Source organism: Oncorhynchus tshawytscha, linkage group LG02, assembly GCF_018296145.1.
Source record: "Oncorhynchus tshawytscha isolate Ot180627B linkage group LG02, Otsh_v2.0, whole genome shotgun sequence".
NCBI classification, from domain to species: domain Eukaryota; kingdom Metazoa; phylum Chordata; class Actinopteri; order Salmoniformes; family Salmonidae; genus Oncorhynchus; species Oncorhynchus tshawytscha.
The window spans coordinates 6,827,559-6,847,313 of record NC_056430.1 but is presented as its reverse complement, the minus strand read 5'-3'; the positions used below and the strand labels follow the sequence as shown (position 1 = coordinate 6,847,313).

The window sequence follows — 19,755 nt, the reverse complement described above, 5'->3', positions numbered from 1 at the left end:
CTCCATATAAAAAAAAAACCCAGAAGAACAGACTCTTCACTCTTCAACATCGACTTCCCATGAGACGCCAGATATCACCCCCTTGTTCCCGAAGAGACACGACACGTCAAACTTCTTAACACAGGTGAGACGCAACACACGTTCTTTTCTGATCCGCAGCAATACAACAACAACAACCGAAACGAGGCCGTCTCTCGTGATCCTTACAGCCTTCTCTTAACCCAGCACTTTCTCCACCAGTTTGGGATGTCTCAAATGGAATCACTCAAGAATGGTCATCCGACCAACTGCTCCTCGTTAACAAACCGTACTCCTAGAAGATACGAAGGGACATTCTCAGCACTGTACACTACTTCGCTGTGTTTTCCATTCTTTTTGACAATATTCCAATTCTCCTCGATTCTCCTGCCATTAGATTCCCAATCCGCATCAGCGTCCACTTCCTCCATCTTTCCTCTCACCGATCACCTCAGTCCCCATTGCAGTTGGCATGGCGGAGGTTTTACAGAGGTCGGCAATCAATATGTTGCATTTACCGTCCCCAACTGAACTATAGTATAGATCCATAACACTTTGTGATACAAAATGGGGAATTGGAGAATTTTTAAAACATAAAACAATATTTTTAATTACCCTTCCCAACTAGCCCTACACTCATTAAAAAACCCACTACCCCATTCCACTACTTTGACACTATCTGCTCCTGCACTATGCCAACGGTCTGGGAGGACGGGACACCGCCACTCAACACACCCTAGAAATCTTCTGAAGTAAAATCTCATACACCCAAATACTTCTCTGCAACTGCCACCATATTGTCTGTGGTTTACATTCCATTTCTGTGGTACAGTTGATAACCATTGCTATGAACGCTAAGAAGCCAACCTTACTGAAGCAAACATCACTCGTTGGTCTATTTCTCTGTGCTGGCACAGATGTATTACCCACAGCGATCCTCTCAGGATCCTTGACCCTTGACCCATCCTCCTCCACTTTCTTCACTGCCTCAGCATACGACAACCTCTGCACTACTCTGACTACCTCAACCCACCTCTCTCGCAACAGACACTTCCGATCCCCAGCAACATGGACACCCCTACAGTAGACAGACACACACAACTGTATCCACCAAAACGACACAATCCTCTGTCCCATGCCCTCCTGCACACTCCCCACATCTTGGAATCTCCCTCTTACACACGACTGCAACATGACCATCAACGTTGCACCTGAAACTGCGCAGTTGATTCTGCACAAAAGCTTTAACAGGAAAACTGATATCCTAACATGACTCTCACAGACCTGTAACTTCTTCTTTAAGAGGCTCCTCAGTGGTCTTGTATGTCTTCCATTTCCTAATAATTACTCCCACAGTTGATTTCTTCAAACCAAGCTGCTTACCTATTGCAGATTCAGTCTTCCCAGCCTCGTGCAGGTCTACAATTTTGTTTCTGGTGTCCTTTGACAGCTCTGTGGTCTTGGCCATAGTGGAGTTTGGAGTGTGACTGTTTGAGGTTGTGGACAGGTGTCTTTTATACTGATAACAAGTTCAAAGAGGTTCCATGAATACAGGTAACGAGTGGAGGACAGAGGAGCCTCTCTTAAAGAAGAAGTTACAGGTCTGTGAGAGCCAGAAATCTTGCTTGTTTGTAGGTGACCAAATACTTATTTTCCACCATAATTTGCAAATAAATTCATAAAAAATAATTTTTTCTGTCATAGTTGAAGTGTACCTATGATGAAAATTACAGGCCTCTCTCATCTTTTTAAGTGGGAGAACTTGCACAATTGGTGGCTGACTAAATACTTGTTTGCCCCACTGTATATATATCGTTTTTGCCACCATCATTATTCGCCTCTAGCCTATCACAACAATTGTTTTTTGGGGTAAAATCCCTGTTTCTGCACCTAAGGCCTATTTGCCTAAGGCCTATATTTGCCTTCTTACTGCCTGCCTACTAGAACATTCTATATTCTGAATCAGGGGAGGATGGAGAACAATCAACACTTCTTTTCTTTAAAGTTTGTATATAAAAAAAAGAAGATTTAAATATATTTTTTTATGCACACAAAAAAAGGGTGTTGATTGATCTCCATCCTCCGCTAATTCAGAATATATACATGTTTTATTTGACATGACATTCTTGGTTCAATAACTATTGACGAGAGAACCAAATATACGATATAAAACACATTTTACCTCGGTATACCGGACCATATACCTATCGGCTCTCTAAAAAGTCGGGTAGGCCTAAACAACATTTCCCTGTGGAGATTTTGTCTCATTTCGAGCAGTTAAAGGACAAACCACACAGACAACTGTAAGTTTAAATGTAATTTTATTCAATATTCTGGCTTGTAGGGAACATTTACACAATTATTATTATTTCTGGCATTAGTTTCAGGCTGTATGTATCAATTAATTGTGTATTACAGCCTTATTAATCAGACTCCCTGCCTGACCGCAAGACACCTTTTCACATTGTGATTCCTTTTTATTCTATTCTAGTATAGTGTTTTAGTATTCTACTATTATAATTAAGCAATAAGGCCTGAGGAGGTGTGGTATATGGTCAATATACCACGGCTAAGGGCTGTTCTTATGTATGACGCAACGCTGAGTGCCAGGACACAGCCCTTAGCAGTGATATATTGGCCACATACCACAACCCCCCGAGGTGCCTTATTGCTATTATAAACTGGTTATCAACCTTCTTTTTAATAAAAAAAAAAAACGTTACATTTATTTAACTAGGCAAATCAGTTAAGAACAAATTCTTATGTACAATGATGGCCTACCAGAAGGCAAAATACCTCCTGCGGGGATGGGGGCTGGAATTCATTTTTTTAAATAAATAAATATAGGACAAAACACACATCACGACAAGAGAGACCTAAGACAACAACATAGCAAGGCAGCAACACATGACAACACAGCATGGTAGCAACTAGAGGTCGACTGATTATGATTTTTCAACGCCGATACCGATTATTGGAGGACCAAAAAAGCCGATACCGATTAATCGGACGATTTAAAAAAAAATTGTGTAATAATGACAATTACAACCATACTGAATGAACACTTATTTTAACTTAATATAATACATCAATAAAATCAATTTAGCATCAAGTAACTAATGAAACATGTTCAATTTGGTTTAAATAATGGAAAAACAAAGTGTTGGAGAAGAAAGTAAAAGTGCAATATGTGCTATGTAAGAAAGCTAACGTTTCAGTTCCTTGCTCAGAACATGAGAACATCTGAAAGCTGGTGGTTCCTTTTAACATGAGTCTTCAATATTCCCAGGTAAGAAGTTTTAGGTTGTAGTTATTATAGGAAGTATAGGACTATTTCCCTCTACACCATTTGTATTTCATTAACCTTTGACTATTGGATGTTCTTATAGGCACTTCAGTATTGCCAGTGTAACAGTATAGCTTCCATCCCTCTCCTCACTCCTACCTGGGCTCGAACCAGGAACACAACGACAACAGCCACCCTCGAAGCAGCGTTACCCATGCAGAGCAAGGGGAACAACTACTAGAAGGCTCAGAGCGAGTGACGTTTGAAACGCTATTAGCGCGCACTAACTAGCTAGCCATTTCATATTGGTTACACCAGCCTCATCTCGGGAGTTGATAGGCTTGAGGTCATAAACAGCGTAATGTTTGACGCACAGGAAGAGCTGCTGGCAAAACGCACGAAAGTGCTGTTTGAATGAATGTTTACGTGCCTGCTTCTGCCTACCACCGCTCAGTCAGATACTTAGATACTTGTATGCTTGTATGCTCAGTCAGATTATATGCAACGCAGGACACGCTAGATAATATCTAGTAATATCATCAACCATGTTTTTTATAAGATAAGTTTAATGCTAGCTAGCAACTTACCTTGGCTTACTGCATTCGCGTAACAGGCAGTCTCCTTGTAGAGTGCAACGAGAGAGAGGCAGGTTGTTAGAGCATTGGACTAGTTAACTGTAAGGTTGCAAGATTGGATCCCCCAAGCGGACAAGGTGAAAATCTGTCGTTCTGCTCCTGAACAAGACAGTTAACCCACCGTTCCTAGGCCGTCATTGAAAATAAGAATGTGTTTTTAACTAACTTGCCTAGTTAAATAAATGGTATAAAAAATATATATTTAAAAAAATCGGCAAATCAGCTCCCAAAAATACAGATTTCCGATTGTTATGAAAACATTGAAATCGGCCCTAATTAATCGGCCATTCCGATTAATCGGTCGACCTCTAGTAGCAACACAACATGGCAGCAGCACAAATTTGTAACAACACAAAACATGGTACAAACATTATTGGACACAGACAACAGCACAAAGGGCAAGAAGGTAGAGACAACAATACATCACACAAAGCGACCCAGAAGAGCGACCCAGAAGAGCGACCCAGAAGAGCGACCCAGAAGAGCGACCCAGAAGAGCGACCCAGAAGAGCGACCCAGGGATGTACAACAGTAAATGTTAAATAAATAAATAAATGTTTTGTCATACCCTGATATACCACGGCTTTCAGCCAATCAGCATTCAGGGCTCAAATTATGGTTAAAAATTCCATTAAATATTTATTACCTGCTGACGTTGTATGAAACTGAATCACTGTTCGGATAACGGCCCAGAGGCTTAATGTGTCGTGTCGACCTCCTGTGGTTGTGGATGATATACTGTATATCCTCGGTCTTATCTAGAGTACAGTACTGGAATGCCCTGTGTCTGATATAGCCTCTCCTCCGTCTTATCTAGAATACAGTACAGGAACTCCCTGTATCTGATATAGCCTCTCCTCGGTCTGATCTGGAGTACAGTACCGGAACGCCCTGTGTCTGATATAGCCTCTCCTCGGTCTGATCTGGAGTACAGTACCGGAACGCCTTGTGTCTGATATAGCCTCTCCTCGGTCTGATCTGGAGTACAGTACCGGAACGCCTTGTGTCTGATATAGCCTCTCCTCGGTCTGATCTGGAGTACAGTACCGGAACGCCCACGACTACACTGAACATGCTCGTCCGGTGTGCGTGAGAGCACACTGCGAAGAGGATAGAATAGAGAAACCAAAACTCTTCAACACAGAAAATGTACTCAATGGAAGATAGCAAATGTATTTTTTTATGAACCCCGTCGAATGTTGGAGCAAAGTAATTATATGGCAGTTTTGTAAAAACAAAATCTATTTTTTCCCCGGGCGTGGTTTGCACTCAGCATTCCTTGATACATGTCATGTGACCGAGGATTAATTTAAACAGTACATTAAAAGGGGCTGGAATAGGGTCAGGTTTAGAGAAAGTCCGTCGTGTTTCTTATGCAGTATAGCCTGCCTAAGTGTGTTTAGATAGTTTGAAATAAACAAACCAGGGTATGAACGAGAAGGATGACGAACAGCTTGGTGAGTTTCGTTTTTTTGGGGGTAATTTACTACAAGAAAGTTAAAGTGGACATTTGGCCATCTCCTATTGCAGCGGTTCCCAACCAGGGGTACTTGGCATATGAACGGGGAGCTTGAGAAGACTCGTGAGACCATAGGCCTAATGTTAAAATGTACATGAGGGGGTACTTCTGGGGTACGTCGGGCAAAGCAAAATTCAGTTGGTGGTACAGTAACCGGAAAAGTTTGGGAACCACGGTCCTAGGGCATGGTTCCCCAATAGGCAACCCTTTATTTGCCCCCCTCAAGTTTTCTGACGCCCCCAAATTAAAAGTATGTAAAATCATCAGGAATATCAGATCAAATGTATTTTAATTCAGTATTTCGACGCATAAATAAATATTTATACTGTGTGTAGGCCGATGTATTTTCTGTCAACGGACAAACAAAATCGATAAATCAATCAACAGAGAGGCATATGTAATCAAGGTTTGAAAATATTATGTTTTCTGTATCTGTTTGGGATTCTTGCGGTCAACTTTGCAGTGTAGCCTACAAAATCATTCATAACGCCACGTTTTCATCCAGAATTTTTATGCGAGTAAATTCATACCCTATAAAGAAAAATCATGACAGCCCTGATGGAAACAAGACGTTACGGTACAATTTTATAAACAGATCATTTGTTCGTTCGACATGGTGGGATCTTTTTGTGTCGGTAAAATGTATTATGCGCAAATCCACGTGATGAGATGATTATTATGGATAAGAGCGAGAATATTAGAATTTGTCAAACTGCAGTCAAGTGTTGATAATCACGTCACCAGAATAAATCCCTCACTATTTATCGGAAAGCAGCGTGAAGCTCAACACCCTATACGTTCACAACCATTTGAAATGCATCCTAATTGATTTAATCTGTATCCTAATAAACTTCATGGTTTGCCAAGTTGTAGTGGGAGGACCACATACCATATCACCGCGTGACTCCAAATGTACTTAGTTTGTTGCTATTGTTATTATATCAATATTTACGCGTAAAGACATTTCCACCGCCATTTCGCGCATAATTAATTTTACCGATACAAAAATCTCCCACTATGTCGAACTAACAAATGATGTCGGAATTTATACAATTGTACTGAAACTATTTGTTTCCATTACAGCTGTCGTGTTTTGCTTTTATATTCGGTATGACTTTACTCGCATAAAAACAGTGAATGGAAAGGTGGGTACCACCCGGGTTTCAATCCAAACGTTTTATGCTAGTAAAAAGTACATGTGTGATAAAACATATGACAACATGCCTGATGGAAACGGCTAATATGTATGTATATATAAACGTTCCAAATGTCGACAAATCAGAATAAACTCGACAAGTTGGGATACGATGCGAATTCCCCCCTTTCAGGGTGCCCATGACGTCTCTTAACTTCATTATGGATATCAATCAATATAACAGCCTTTTTTGTGGAGTTAAATGCTTTCCTCTGGCTACACGCAAAGCCCTTCCATCAGTTTCATGTGCGTGTAAGGTATGTTTGCCTGTGTGCGTAGTGAGCGTGTAGACTCTTATGTTTCCAAATTGAATTCCAATGACGTCTCCAAGGGCTTCTCCTCGTGTAGCCTTGCTTATCAACAGGTGCGTGGTGTTTTGTGTTGGCTTTTCCAAGCAGACCATTTTTTTGTTTTATCATAACAGTTATTCTTATTAACTTTTATCTACAGACAGTATCCCATTTAGATTAGTTGCTCGATCCAGCCTCGTCAATCAACTCATTTGACTATTCTTTTATTTTATTTTTTTATTTTCCATTTGTTTGAGTGAAAGGATATGCCACACCTCACCATGTTCTATTATAAACTTGGTATTTGTTCACCTACTATGGGACTGTTCCTACACTGTAGGTACAGTAATCAAACATTCTTTTCTTTCCAGGACTAGCGTAGAGTCTATTTGCGTACTGTGCCATTGTTATTGAGAAGCATTGAGCAGTGCTGTGCCATGAGAGCTGGGCAAATGAATGTAATCACTAGAGTAGGCCTAATGACTAGTTGAGTAGTTTTAGTAGACTAGCTACTTGTAATCATTTGTTCTTAAACTGACTTGCCAAGTTAAATAAAGGTAAAAAAAAAAAACAATTGTGGGTTGTAGCTAGTTCTGCTTTTTCCTTGTATACAGTAGGCCTACATCCTCTTGGTTTTATGCTTTCAGAAGACCCATCCATGTCCATTCTATTGGATTGTCGTAACTTGATGCAAGCCCCCCACCCCACCCTACATTACCGTTCTCTGTCTCTGTGATGTATTCTAGGAACATTGTCTGAATGCTAATCAAGCTTTACATTCCATGCTTATCCTGCCGCCATTCATTATCAGTGTGTTCATCTAGGCCTAAAGCATGGCGTTAGCAACGCCAAGGTCACGGGTTCAACTCCCGCAGGGATCACACGTACACGTACTAAATACCTATGACCATTTCGCCCTTACTGTACATTTTACATTGACATTTGAGTCATTTAGCAGACTCTCTGATCCAGAGACACTTACGTTAGTGAGTCATTTAGCAGACTCTCTGATCCACTACAGTAGTGAGTCATTTAGCAGACTCTCTTATCCAGAGAGACTTTCAGTAGTGAGTCATTTAGCAGACTCTCTTACCCACAGACACTTACAGTAGTGAGTCATTTAGCAGACTCTCTTATCCAGAGAGACTTTCAGTAGTGAGTCATTTAGCAGACTCTCTTACCCAGAGACACTACAGTAGTGAGTCATTTAGCAGACTCTCTTATCCAGAGACACTTACAGTAGTGACTCATTTAGCAGACTCTCTGATCCAGAGACACTTACGTTAGTGAGTCATTTAGCAGACTCTCTGATCCACTACAGTAGTGAGTCATTTAGCAGACTCTCTTATCCAGAGAGACTTACAGTAGTGAGTCATTTAGCAGACTCTCTTACCCAGAGACACTTACAGGTAGTGAGTCATTTAGCAGACTCTCTTACCCAGAGACACTTACAGTAGTGAGTCATTTAGCAGACTCTCTTATCCAGAGACACTTACAGTAGTGAGTCATTTAGCAGACTCTCTTACCCAGAGACACTTACGGTAGTGAGTCATTTAGCAGACTCTCTTACCCAGAGACACTTACAGTAGTGAGTCATTTAGCAGACTCTCTGATCCAGAGCCACTACAGTAGTGAGTCATTTAGCAGACTCTCTGACCCACTACATTAGTGAGTCATTTAGCAGACTCTCTGATCCAGAGACACTACAGTAGTGAGTCATTTAACAGACTCTCTGATCCAGAGACACTTACAGTAGTGAGTCATTTAACAGACTCTCTTATCCAGAGCCACTTACAGTAGTGAGTCATTTAACAGAATCTCTGATCCAGAGCCACTACAGTAGTGAGTCATTTAGCAGACTCTCTGATCCAGAGCCACTACAGTAGTGAGTCATTTAGCAGACTCTCTGATCCAGAGCCACTACAGTAGTGAGTCATTTTTACACTGGTTTCATACTGTACTGTAAGTTGTTTTGGATAAAGGCCTCTGCTAAGTGACATATATATCACCTATAATCTTAAACTCCCATCTCATAGCAGTGCAAGGGAAACTGCTTCTCATTGGTATTTCTATAGACTGGTGACTGTATTGTGTTCAGTGACACCAATGGCCAGCCTGTAGTATATTTAGCTCTGTACGCTGGTACATTCAAAACTAACAATTGGAAGTAATGGGAAAAACCCACGTATGAATACTTCTGTAATACACATGGACTGTAATCCCAAACGACACCCTGTTCTTTACACACCTTTTTTTAAACAGGACCCATAGAGCTCTGTTCAAAAGTAGTGCCACTGCATAGGGAAATGGTGTAGTGTGTACTGTGTAGTGCTCATGGTCAATGGAATGAAAAGGGCATTCTGGTGCACGAAGACAAAGCCACCACTTGATCACAGGTTACAGAGTAGCACCGTGTTGATGGTGTCTGGGCCCGACAGGTTCCTGAGTGCCACCATGTTGTGTTGATGGTGTCTGGCCCTACAGGTTACAGAGTAGCACCGTGTTGATGGTGTCTGGGCCCTACAGGTTACAGAGTAGCACCGTGTTGATGGTGTCTGGCCCTACAGGTTACAGAGTAGCACCGTGTTGATGGTGTCTGGGCCCTACAGGTTACAGAGTAGCACCGTTGTTGATGGTGTCTGGGCCCTACAGGTTACAGAGTAGCACCATGTTGATGGTGTCTGGGCCCTACAGGTTACAGAGTAGCACCATGTTGATGGTGTCTGGGCCCTACAGGTTACAGAGTAGCACCATGTTGATGGTGTCTGGGCCCTACAGGTTACAGAGTAGCACCATGTTGATGGTGTCTGGGCCCTACAGGTTACAGAGTAGCACCGTGTTGATGGTGTCTGGGCCCTACAGGTTACAGAGTAGCACCATGTTGATGGTGTCTGGGCCCTACAGGTTACAGAGTAGCACCATGTTGATGGTGTCTGGGCCCTACAGGTTACAGAGTAGCACCATGTTGATGGTGTCTGGGCCCTACAGGTTACAGAGTAGCACCATGTTGATGGTGTCTGGCCCTACAGGTTCCTGAGTGGCACCATGTTGTAATACCTTTGTAATACCATGTAAGTCCAGTGTAATATGTAAACTAAACTATATTGTTATCGTGCAGAAGTTATTTCACAGTAATAAGAACAGTGTTTTCTTGCAACTTGTTCCTTTGGTTCTCACACAGTAGTGTGATGATTGTGGTGATGATTAGCTTGTGTAGTAGGGGCTCCTGAGTGGTGATGATTAGCTTGTGTAGTAGGGGCTCCTGAGTGGTGATGATTAGCTTGTGTAGTAGGGGGTCCTGAGTGGTGATGATTAGCTTGTGTAGTAGGGGGTCCTGAGTGGTGATGATTAGCTTGTGTAGTAGGGGGGCCCTGACAGGTGATGATTAGCTTGTGATAGTAGGGGGTTCCTGAGTGGTGATGATTAGCTTGTGTAGTAGGGGCTCCTGTAGTGGTGATGATTAGCTTGTGTATTGTAGGGGAAGTTCCTGTAGTGGTGATGATTAGCTTGTGTAGTAGGGGCTCCTGAGTGGTGATGATTAGCTTGTGTAGTAGGGGTCCTGAGTGGTGATGATTAGCTTGTGTAGTAGGGGCTCCTGAGTGGTGATGATTAGCTTGTGTAGTAGGGGCTCCTGAGTGGTGATGATTAGCTTGTGTAGTAGGGGCTCCTGAGTGGTGATGATTAGCTTGTGTAGTAGGGGCTCCTGAGTGGTGATGATTAGCTTGTGTAGTAGGGGGTCCTGAGTGGTGATGATTAGCTTGTGTAGTAGGGGCTCCTGAGTGGTGATGATTAGCTTGTGTAGTAGGGGCTCCTGAGTGGTGATGATTAGCTTGTGTAGTAGGGGCTCCTGAGTGGTGATGATGATGTTATAGGGGATAACTAAAACCGATGATTAGCTTGTGTAGTAGGGGCTTCCTGAGTGGCGAGTGGTCTAAGGCTCTGCATCTCAGTCCTAGAGGTGTGATTACAGACCCTGGTTAGGGGCTCCAGGCTGATGATTAGTTGTCCGTGTAGGGGGTCATGTTAATGAATTTGTTCTTAACTGGGGTGCCTAGTTAAATAATATTTTTATTTTTTTATTGAATCACTGTGCATGAAGATACAAAGACAGATTACAAAGGTGGAACAGTGTGTGTGTGTGTGTATTACAAAGGTAGATCAGTAGGTAAGTAGTCGATGTGTGTGTGTGTGTGTTTTGTTTTTATTGAATCAAAGGTAGATCAAAGTAGGTTACAAAGGTGGAACAGTGTGTGTGTGTGTGTGTGTGTGTGTGTGTGTGGTAAGTAGTCGATGTGTGTGTGTGTATTACAAAGGTAGATCAGTAGGTAAGTAGTGTGTGTGTGTGTGTGTGTGTGTGTGTGTGTGTGTGTGTGTGTGCGCGTGTGCGTGTGTGTGTGTGTATATATATATATATATAATACAAAGGTAGATCAGTAGGTAAGTAGTGTGTGTGTGTGTGTGTGTGTGTGTGTGTGTATATTACAAAGGTAGATCAGTAGGTAAGTAGTGTGTGTGTGTGTGTGTGTGTGTGTGTGTGTGTGTGTGTGTGTGTGTGTCTGTCTGTGTGTGTGGGGATTGGCATTTGCAACTCATACATAATGTTGATCTATCTAGATCTAGGAGCCACTCCTTATTCCCTCAGGCTGTATCAAACCTGGGTCATGTGAGGACAAAGATGTTTCCACCGACAGTGTTTACACATCATGTGTGTGTGTGTAAAACAATGCATGTAAATTATACTACGTAAACATCACATGACAGGTCTACCTACATGGACATTAGCTGCTAATAATATGACTGTTGTATAAAGTTTATTGGTTAATATAATATACCTTATGTTGCTCAGCTCGACTCTCTCCCGGCCTTCCAGTTCTTGGAAATAAATATTGTTTGATTAAAAAGTTTGCCTGACTACTCCCTAACCTAGACCTTTGAAATCCAACGTGATCTTTAGAAGCCAGACAGAGTAGGATTGTTGGTGGATGACAATATAACATCCTGTACTCTCCCTCCCAACGAATGTCTGTTTTTCCTGTGAGAGAGAGAGGGAGAGAGCACTGTCCAGTCCACCCATATGCCAGTTATTATTGTTATTATTATTATTATTCCGGTATTATACTCTTTATAAAATGTTTTATTCTCTTCTACTGAGCCATTTACTTTATGTTAGTATTGTTATATTTTATTATTTCTTATTGTTGTTGCATTGTCCAGAAGGAACCGTCAAGTCAGCATTTCGTTGGACGGTGTTTACCACCCTGCGTATCCCACACATACGACTAATAACTTGGTATTTTATTAGGATCCCCATTAGTTGTTGCGAAAGCAGCAGCTACTCTTCCTGGGGTTCCACACAGAACACAGAGCACAGAGCACAGAGCACAGAGCACAGAATACAGAACACAGAGCACAGAGCACAGAACACAAAGCACAGAACACAGAACACAGAGCACAGAACACAGAACACAGAGCACAGAACACAGAGCACAGAGCACAGAACACAGAGCACAGAACACAGAACACAGAGAACAGAACACAGAGCACAGAACACAGAGCACAGAGCACAGAGCACAGAACACAGAGCACAGAACACAGAACACAGAGCACAGAGCACAGAACACAGAACACAGAGCACAGAACACAGAGCACAGAGCACAGAACACAGAGCACAGAACACAGAGCACAGAGCACAGAGCACAGAACACAGAACACAGAGCACAGAGCACAGAGCACAGAGCACAGAACACAGAACACAGAGCACAGAGCACAGAACACAGAGCACAGAGCACAGAACACAGAGCACAGAACACAGAGCACAGAGCACAGAGCACAGAACACAGAGCACAGAACACAGAGCACAGAGCACAGAACACAAAGCACAGAACACAGAACACAGAGCACAGAGCACAGAACACAGAGCACAGAGCACAGAACACAGAGCACAGAACACAGAGCACAGAGCACAGAGCACAGAACACAGAACATGACACATGACATCATACAGAGCATTTAATAGACAGGAACAGCTCAGGGACAGAACTACATAGCCTACATATTAAAACATACACACAAAATATCTGGGTCAAATAGGGGTGAGGTGTTACTTTATTTGTTTTTTGAAACCAGGTTTGCTGTTCATTTGATTAATATGAGATGGAAGGGAGTCCCATGCAATAATGGCTCTATATAATACTGTACACTTTATTGAATTTGTTCTGGATTTGGGGACTGTGAAAAGACCCCTGGTAGCATGTCTGGTGGGATAAGTGTGTGTCAGAGCTGTGTCTAAGTTGACTATGCAAACATTTTGGAATTGTCAACACAATGTTTCTTGGAATACATAGTATTAATATCAGCCCTCTGATTACAATGAAGAGCAAGATGTGCCACTCTGTTCTGGGCCAGCTGCAGCTTAACTAGGTATTTCTTTGCAGCACTTGACCACATGACTGGACAATTATCAAGATAAGCCCAGATCTCCCCCATCTTTACAACCGTTGGATCTATACAGTGTCTTGCGAAAGTATTCACCCCCCTTGGCATTTTTCCTATTTTGTGGCCTTACAACCTGGAATTAAAATAGTTTTTTTAAGGGGGAGATTTGTATCATTTGATTTACACAACATGCCTACCACTTTGAAGATCCAAATGATTTTCCTTGTGAAACAAACAAGAAATAATACAAAAAAACAGAAAACCTGAGCGTGCATAACTAATCACCCCCCTCCAGTGCATAACTAATCACCCCCCAAAGTCAATACTTTGTAGAGACACTTTTTGCAACAATTACAGCTGCAAGTCTCTTGGGGTATGTCTCTATAAGCTTGGCACATCAAGCCACTGGGATTTTTGCCCATTCTTCAAGGCAAAACTGCTCCAGTTCCTTCAAGTTGGATGGGTTCCGTTGGTGTACAGCAATATTTAAGTCCTACCACAGATTCTCAATTGGATTGAGGTCTGGGCTTTGACTAGGCCATTCCAAGACATGTAAATGTTTCCCCTTAAACCACTTGAGTGTTGCTTTAGCAGTATGCTTAGGGTAATTTTCCTGCTGGAAGGTGAACCTCTGTCCCAGTCTCAAATCTCTAGGTTTCCCTCAAGAATTTCCCTGTATTTAGCGCCATCTATCATTCCTTCAATTCTAACTAGTTTCCCAGTCCCTGCCGATGAAAAACATGCTGCCACAACCACCATACTTCACTGTGGGGATGGTGTTTCTTTTTTAAGTGATGGCGGTTTTTTTGGCCACTCTCTAAAGTCCAGCTCTGTGGAGTGTACGGCTTAAAGTGGTCGTATAGACAGACACTTCAATCTCCGCTGTGCAGCTTTACAGCTCCTTCAGGGTTAACTTTGGTATTTTTGTTGCATCTGATTAATGCCCTCCTTGCCTGGTCTGTGAGTTTTGGTGGGCGGCCCTCTCTTGGCAGGTTTGTTGTGGTGCCATATTCTTTCCATTTTTAATAATGGATTTAATGGTGCTCTGTGGGATGTTCAAAGTTTTAGATATTTTTGTATAACCCAACCCTGATCTGTACTTCTCCACAATTTTGTCCCTGACCTGTTTGGAGAGCTCCTTGGTCTTCATAGTGCTGCTTGCTTGGTGGTGCCCGTTGCTTAGATGTGTTGCAGACTCTGGGGACTTTCAGAACAGGTGAATATATATACTGAGATCATGTGACAGATCATTTGACACTTAGATTGCACACAGGTGGACCTTCTTTAGCTAATTATGTGACTGCTGAAGGTAATTGGTTGCAAATATCATATTTAGGGGCTTCATAGCAAAGGGGGTGAATACATATGCACGCACCAGCAGGTACAATATGATTCAGTAGGTTCAATTGGTACAATGTGGCTCAGTAGGTACAATATGGTTCAGTAGGTACAATATGATTCAGTAAGTTCCGTAGGTACAATATGGTTCAGTATGTACAATATGGCACAGTAGGTTCAGTAGGTACAATATGGTTCAGTAAGTTCAGTAGGTACAATATGGTTCAGTAGGTTCATGGTGCCCCTTGCTTGGTGGTGCCCCTTGTTGGTGGTACCCCTTGCTTGGTGGTGCCCCTTGCTTGGTGGTGCCCCTTGCTTGGTGGTGCCCCTTGCTTGGTGGTGCCCTTGCTTGGTGGTGCCCCTTGCTTGGTGGTGCCGCTTGCTTGGTGGTGCCCCTTGCTTGGTGGTGCCCCTTGCTTGGTGGTGCCCCTTGCTTGGTGGTGCCCCTTGCTTGGTGGTGCCCCTTGCTTGGTGGTGCCCCTTGCTTGGTGGTGCCCCTTGCTTGGTGGTGCCGCTTGCTTGGTGGTGCCCCTTGCTTGGTGGTGCCCCTTGCTTGGTGGTGCCCCTTGCTTGGTGGTGCCCCTTGCTTGGTGGTGCCCCTTGCTTGGTGGTGCCCCTTGCTTGGTGGTGCCCCTTGCTTGGTGGTGCCGCTTGCTTGGTGGTAGACGATAAACGAGAACACTACAAAATACAAAACAAAAAATTTGAAAACCGAAACAGTCCTATCTGGTGCAATGACACAAAGACAGAAGACAATCACCCACAAAATACCCAAAGAACATGGCTGCCTAAATATGGTGCCCAATCAGAGACAACGATAAACACCTGCCTCTAATTGAGAACCAATCTAGGCAACCATAAACATACAAAACCCCTAGACCAGACAAAACACATAAATCCCCCATGTCACACCCTGACCTAACCAAAATAATAAAGAAAACATAGATAACTAAGGCCAGGGCGTGACAGTTGCAGACTCTGGGGCCTTTCAGAACAGGTGTATATATATATACTGAGATCATGTGACAGATCATGCACGCACCACTTTTTTGTTTATAATTTTTTTTTTTTACGGAATTATTTTAATTTCACTTCACCAATTTGGACAATTTTATTCAGGTTGTAATTTAACAAAATAGGAAAAATGCCAAGGGGGTAAATACTTTTACAAAGCACTGTATTTTTTCACCATGACAGTTTACAATCTAAGGTAACACCCAAGTAATTTATTCTCCTCAACTTCTTCAACAGCCACACCATTCATTACCAGATTCAGCTGAGGTCTAGAATTTAGGGAATGATTTGTACCAAATACAATGCTCTTTACAGAGGGTCAGGGCCAGTTTATAGTTTATTACTGGCCACCCATTCCAAAACTGACTGCAACTCCTTGTTAAGGGTTTAAGTGACTTCATTAGCTGTGGTTGTTGATGCGTATATGGTTGAATCATCAGCATACATGGACACACAGTCTTTGTTTAATGCCAGCGGCAGGTCATTGCTAAAAATATAAACTAGTAGAGGGCCTAGAGAGCTGCCTAGCGGTACACCACACTTTACATGTTTGACATTAGAAATGCTTCCATTAAAGAAAAACCCTTTGAGTTCTATTAGATAGATAGCTCTGAATCCATGATAGCTCTGAATCCATGATATGGCAGAGGTTAAACATCCATAAAACATACAGTATGTTGTCTCAACAACAGGTTATTTATAGGTCAATTATATGAAAAGCAGCACTGGAATTAACAGTACAGCTCCCACAATCATCTTATTATCAATTTCTTTCAACCAGTCATCAGTCGTCTGAAATCTAACAGAACAGCTCCCACAATCTTCTTATTATCAATTTATTTCAACCAATCATCAGTCGTTTGTGCCAGTGCAGTACATTTTCAGTGCCCTTCTCTATAAGCATGCTGAAAGTCTGTTGTCAATTTGTTTACAGAAAAATTGAATTGTATTTGGTCAAACACAATTTTGTCTAACAGTTTGCTAATAGCTGGCAGCGAGCTGATAGGTCTGCTGTTAGAACCAGTAAAAGACCGCTTTATGACTCTTGGGTAAAGGAATTACTTTGGCTTCCCTCCAGGCCTGAAGTATTCATTAAAATAATTTGCAACATCAAATGGTTTGCTTATGAATAATTGGTTTTTCTGCCAATCATTTCATTTCAAGTACTCCATAGTTTTTTTCCATCATTCTTTATATCATTGATCTTGGCTTCATAATACAGTTTCTTCTTCTTTTTGTTCAGTTTATTCACATCATTTCTCAATTTGCAGTAAGTCAGACAGTCAGATGTGCAGCCAGACTTATTAGCCACTCCTTTTGCCCCCATCTCTTTCAGCCATACCGTTTTTCAATTCCTCATCAATCCATGGAGCCTCAACAGTTCTTAACAGTCAGTTTCTTAGCAGATGCATGTTTATCAATAACTGGAAGAAGCAATTTCATAAATTCATCAAGTGCAGCATCTGGATGCTCCTCATTAATCACATCAGACCAGCGTCTGGATGCTCCTCATTAATCACATCAGACCAACACATATTTTTAACATCATCCCCATAAGAGTCACAGCAAAATCTTTTGTATGATCTCTTATACACTATTTTAGGCCCAGCTGTTGTAACTTTGTCTTTCCTGTATATAGCCACTATATTGTGATCACTGCATCCAATGGGTACGGATACAGCTTTAGAACTAAGTTCTACAGTATTAGTAAACATGTGATCAATACATGTGGATGATCTTGTTCCTATAGTTTTTGTAAACACCCTGGTAGGTTGATTAATAACCTGAACCAGATTACAGACACTGGTTACAGTAAGAAGCTTCCTCTTGAGCAGACAGCTTGATGAAAACCAGTCAATATTCAGGTTGCCAAGAAAGTAGACCTCTCTGTTTACATCACATACACTATCAAGCATTTCACACATTATTTAGATACTGACTGTTAGCACTTGGAGATCTATAGCAACACCCCAAAATAAAAGGCTTTAGATGTGCCAAGTGAACCTGCAGCCACAACACTTCAATAACACCTGACATAAGATCTTCTCTAAGCATTACAGGGATATGGCTCTGAATATACAGTATACAGCAATACCTCCCCCATAAGATCTTCTCTAAGCATTACAGGGATATGGTTCTGAATATATACAGCAACACCTCCCCCATAAGATCTTCTCTAAGCATTACAGGGATATGGCTCTGAATATATACAGCAATACCTCCCCATAAGATCTTCTCTAAGCATTACAGGGATATGGCTCTGAATATACAGTATACAGCAATACCTCCCCCATAAGATCTTCTCTAAGCATTACAGGGATATGGCTCTGAATATATACAGCAACACCTCCCCCATAAGATCTTCTCTAAGCATTACAGGGATATGGCTCTGAATATATACAGCAATACCTCCCCATAAGATCTTCTCTAAGCATTACAGGGATATGGCTCTGAATATATACAGCATTACCTCCCCCATAAGATCTTCTCTAAGCATTACAGGGATATGGCTCTGAATATACAGTATACAGCAATACCTCCCCCATAAGATCTTCTCTAAGCATTACAGGGATATGGCTCTGAATATATACAGCAACACCTCCCCCATAATATCTTCTCTAAGCATTACAGGGATATGGCTCTGAATATACAGTATACAGCAACACATCCCCCATAAGATCTTCTCTAAGCATTACAGGGATATGGCTCTGAATATATACAGCAACACATCCCCCATAAGCATTCCTGTCTCTTCTATAGATGTTATATCCTTGTATTGCTACTGATGTATCATCAAATTAATGATCTAAGTGAGTCTCAGAAATGGCTAATATATGAATGTTATCTGATGTTAGCAAGTTATTGATTTCATGAACCTTATTTCTAAGGCTAAATATATTAATATGGGCTATTTTCATCCCTTTCTTGGGTAGCTTATCAGAGATAGACATAATATGGAAAATAACACACAAAAAGAACATACAGCAGACCATTAATGTGTGTGTGTGTGTGTGTGTGTGTGTGTGTGTGTGTGTGTGTGTGTGTGTGTGTGTGTGTGTGTGTGTGTGTGTGTGTGTGCCAGTGCCAGTGCCAGTGCCAGTGCCATAGGCTTGGCTCTCTCATCCCTTCCAGGCTTCTGGGAGGGAGGGTGGACAATGAGCCTGTCATAGCGGATGTAAGCAATGTCCCCACACGCGCTGGTAACTTTCATTGCTGGGATCAGTTATTTTTTCTTCTTCTGGCGCACAGCTTCAGGACAGTCCTTGTTGAGGAAGACGTATGTTCCTCTGAAGTTCTTGTCTCTTTCCAGAACAGTTACGTTGCCCTTTGAACCTCAGGAACTTGACCACTATCGGCCTGGGCCTGTCAGCTGGGCCTGTCAGCTGGGCCTGTCAGCTGGGCCTGTCAGCTGGGCCTGGGCCTGTCAGCCTGGGCCTGTCAGCTGGGCCTATCAGCCTGGGCCTGTCAGCTGGGCCTATCAGCCTGGGCCTGTCAGCTGGGCCTGTCAGCTGGGCCTGTCAGCTGGGCCTGTCAGCTGGGCCTATCAGCCTGGGCCTGTCAGCCTGGGCCTGTCAGCCTGGGCCTGTCAGCTGGGCCTGTCAGCTGGGCCTATCAGGCTGGGCCTGTCAGCTGGGCCTGTCAGCTGGGCCTGTCAGCCTGGGCCTGGGCAGCTGGGCCTGTCAGCTGGGCCTGTCAGCTGGGCCTGTCAGCCTGGGCCTGTCAGCCTGGGCCTATCAGCCTGGGCCTGTCAGCCTGGGCCTGTCAGCCTGGGCCTGTCAGCCTGGGCCTGTCAGCCTGGGCCTGTCAGCCTGGGCCTGTCAGCTGGGCCGGTGGTTGGTTTTTCTATTTCAATGGCATTTCCATGACTCAGGCCTGCCAGATACTCATGTTATGATGTAGGCTAATGTTGTTGGCCTGACTGAGAGAAGTTTCTAATGATGCGACAATCCCGAATGATGACTATTTTCAATCGAGCATTTGTCTTCTTTGTTTTTGTCTCTATTATTCAATTCTGTATCGAAGGT

The 19,755-nt window shown here is 42.7% G+C and overlaps 1 protein-coding gene across 3 annotated transcripts in view; it reads left to right on the top strand.

Moving 5' to 3' along the window:
• The first annotated feature begins 5,174 nt into the window (after nt 1-5,174).
• ssuh2.1 (ssu-2 homolog, tandem duplicate 1) overlaps nt 5,175-19,755 on the top strand; it is a 33,937-nt gene continuing 19,356 nt past the window's right edge. For all 3 annotated transcript variants that reach the window (XM_042329789.1, XM_042329788.1, XM_042329786.1), the window contains exon 1: nt 5,175-5,396. In XM_042329789.1, coding sequence (XP_042185723.1) covers nt 5,369-5,396 — 28 coding nt within the window. In that variant the 5' untranslated portion in view covers nt 5,175-5,368. The remainder of the gene's footprint in view (nt 5,397-19,755) is intronic.